General features: G+C 43.2%; 1 protein-coding gene across 1 annotated transcript in view; it reads left to right on the top strand.

Moving 5' to 3' along the window:
• LOC108258749 (procollagen galactosyltransferase 1) overlaps window positions 1-2,500 on the top strand; it is a 14,479-nt gene that overhangs the window by 5,429 nt on the left and 6,550 nt on the right. The window contains exons 2-3 of the mRNA XM_017457628.3: window positions 913-1,023; window positions 1,131-1,248. Coding sequence (XP_017313117.1) covers window positions 913-1,023; window positions 1,131-1,248 — 229 coding nt within the window. The remainder of the gene's footprint in view (window positions 1-912; window positions 1,024-1,130; window positions 1,249-2,500) is intronic.

The following is a 2,500-nucleotide window of genomic DNA, read 5'->3' as shown; positions in this document are numbered from 1 at the left end:
TGTCGTTAAAAGGGGCTTACGGGAGTGTCTTCAAAATGACTGACAGGAGGTCCGTCCAAATGCAACAAGCACTCTGGACTTTTCCAAACAGGTTCTCCCAGCCTATAATAATATTCAATTCTTCTCCTTCTTCTTCATCATCTTCTTCTTCTTATCCTTCTTCATCATCTTCTTCTTATCCTTTTTCTCATCCTTCTTCTTCTTCTTCTTCTTCTCCTTCTTATTCTTCTTATCCTTCTTCTTCTCCTTCTTATTCTTCTTATCCTTCTTCTCCTTCTTATTCTTCTTCTCCTTCTTATTCTTCTCCTTCTTATTCTTGTGCTTCTTCTTCTTATTCTTCTTCTTATCCTTCTTCTCCTTCTTATTCTTCTTATCCTTCTTCTTCTTCTCCTCCTTCTTCTCCTTATTCTTGTGCTTCTTCTCCTTCGTCTTCTTATTCATCATATCCTTCTTCTCCTTCTTCTTATTATTATTATAAGTATGTCTTCAGATACAGTACTTTTTTTTTAATAAACCACGGCAATACATTTAAAAAAAACAAACAAACAAAAACTTTGGACCAAAATAAGCATGTTAAATCTAAATCTAAATCTAAATGGCCCTGTTTTCTTTTTTCCCCCAAAAAATGAAAACTGCGTCACTCCAAACATAAACAAATACGCTGTTTTACTTCATCTTTTTGTTTTCATGGTTGCTAAAAGCTTAGCGAGCGAACACTGAGTGTTACTGTTAGACACTTCCGTTCAGGTTTTTTGTGTGAAATATTTCTGTTTAATTTCCGTTATATTACTTTTCTTAGATATTTGACAGGAAGTGAAAGCACACAGCCCTTCACACTTCACGTTGATTTTGTTTTGCTCATTTGAATTCGTTTGTGATAAACCTGACGCTTGCTGGTTGTGTTTGTGGCAGGGTGGCGACGGACCACAACGCGGACAACACCACGGCCGTCCTGCGCGAGTGGCTCGTTAACGTGCAGAGTCTGTACCACTACGTGGAGTGGAGGCCACAGCAGGAGCCCAGGTGAGAGGCGTATCGATAAAGCATGACGGTGAAGCCTGTAGAATCTTGCGTGTCTTAGCCAGTGAAGACTGACGCTAGCTCCTCATGCTCCTTCGTTTTTGTGTTAGCGAGTATGAGGATGAGGACGGCCCGAAGCACTGGAGCGACCTACGCTATGAGCACGTGATGAAGCTACGACAAGCAGCGCTGGACACTGCGAGGCAGATGTGGGCCGATTACTTTCTGGTACGCCACTTAAAATGTTCCCCGATCAGCGATTTTACGACCTGTTGCCATGGCGACATGGGAGACACCTGAGAGCTGCGGACTTCTGCTTTTCGTACCAAACGCAAAGAAAAGTTGGCGGAAAAACAGCTTTTAGCTTTTGACCTGTGAATTAGCCAACCTTGGTTTTGTGAACCAATCAGAAATTAGTGGGCGGGACTGCGCAGTTTTTAAAAGTGCACATAACGACGTGCAGTTTAGCGTTTCTGCTGTTAGCGTAGATTCCACTCAGAGGAGAAAAAAACGCTAGGGGATTTTAGCGCTCTGCCTCCTCGTGTGTTCTTGCTAGCTGTGTTGTGGCATTAGCCGATAAGAGCTAACGCTAAACACACGCGCTCATACATATCCGGTTGTTAATAAAGCCTGATGCTAGTTGCTAATACGCCTCATTCCTCAACTAAATGTAGACTAAAGCTAAAACCCAGTTGACTGGAATAAGATTCACGTTAATGTGTTTTCATCTGAAAGACTAAACCCAGATGTTTTTGCTGCATCAATGTCGTATGGAAATGATTATAAACAGCTTCAGATGCTCGGCTGCTAGACTTTATCTGGCCTCAGCTTACTATAAACACAAGCACATTCATTCCGTCACATAAAAATATCCATTTCTGCCTGAAACCCAGCCGTGTACGTCGGGTCAAGTGTCATGGCGTGTGCGCTATAGAGAATTGTTTAAGGTTTATAGTATTTACAGAATCTCTGCTCTCTGATTAGCGTCGTTTCTTCCCTACGCTGCGTGTAGAAGGTTATAATCCATCATGTCTGACGTGTAGTTTGCTGTGTGATGTTCGCTGTGTGCCGAACGCCTGTTATTATAACTGTGTGTGTGTGTAAGCCGCTTCCAGACCACTACAGGCTGAGTGTGTACGAGTGTTCACTGAGCCACAGGTCAGTTATATACACTGTAGTGTGTTATTTCTCTCTCTCTTTCTCTCTTGTTCTCTCTCTCTCTCTCTCCCTGTCTCTGTCTCTGTCTCTCTCTCTCTCTCTCTCTGTCTCTCTCTCTCTCTCTCACTCACTCGTTCTCTCTCTCTCTCTCTGTCTCTCTCTCTCTGTCTCTCTCTCACTCTCTCTCTCTCTGTCTCTGTCTCTCTCTCTCTCTCTGTCTCTCTCTCTCTCTCTCTGTCTCTGTCTCTCTCTCTCTCTCTCTCTCTCTGTCTCTGTCTCTCTCTCTCTCTCTCTCTCTCTGTCTCTCTCTCTCTCTCTCTCT

Source organism: Ictalurus punctatus, chromosome 26 (genome assembly GCF_001660625.3).
Source record: "Ictalurus punctatus breed USDA103 chromosome 26, Coco_2.0, whole genome shotgun sequence".
Classification (NCBI taxonomy): domain Eukaryota; kingdom Metazoa; phylum Chordata; class Actinopteri; order Siluriformes; family Ictaluridae; genus Ictalurus; species Ictalurus punctatus.
Note: the sequence above shows the minus strand (reverse complement) of the source record. Positions and strands in the feature narration are given on the sequence as shown.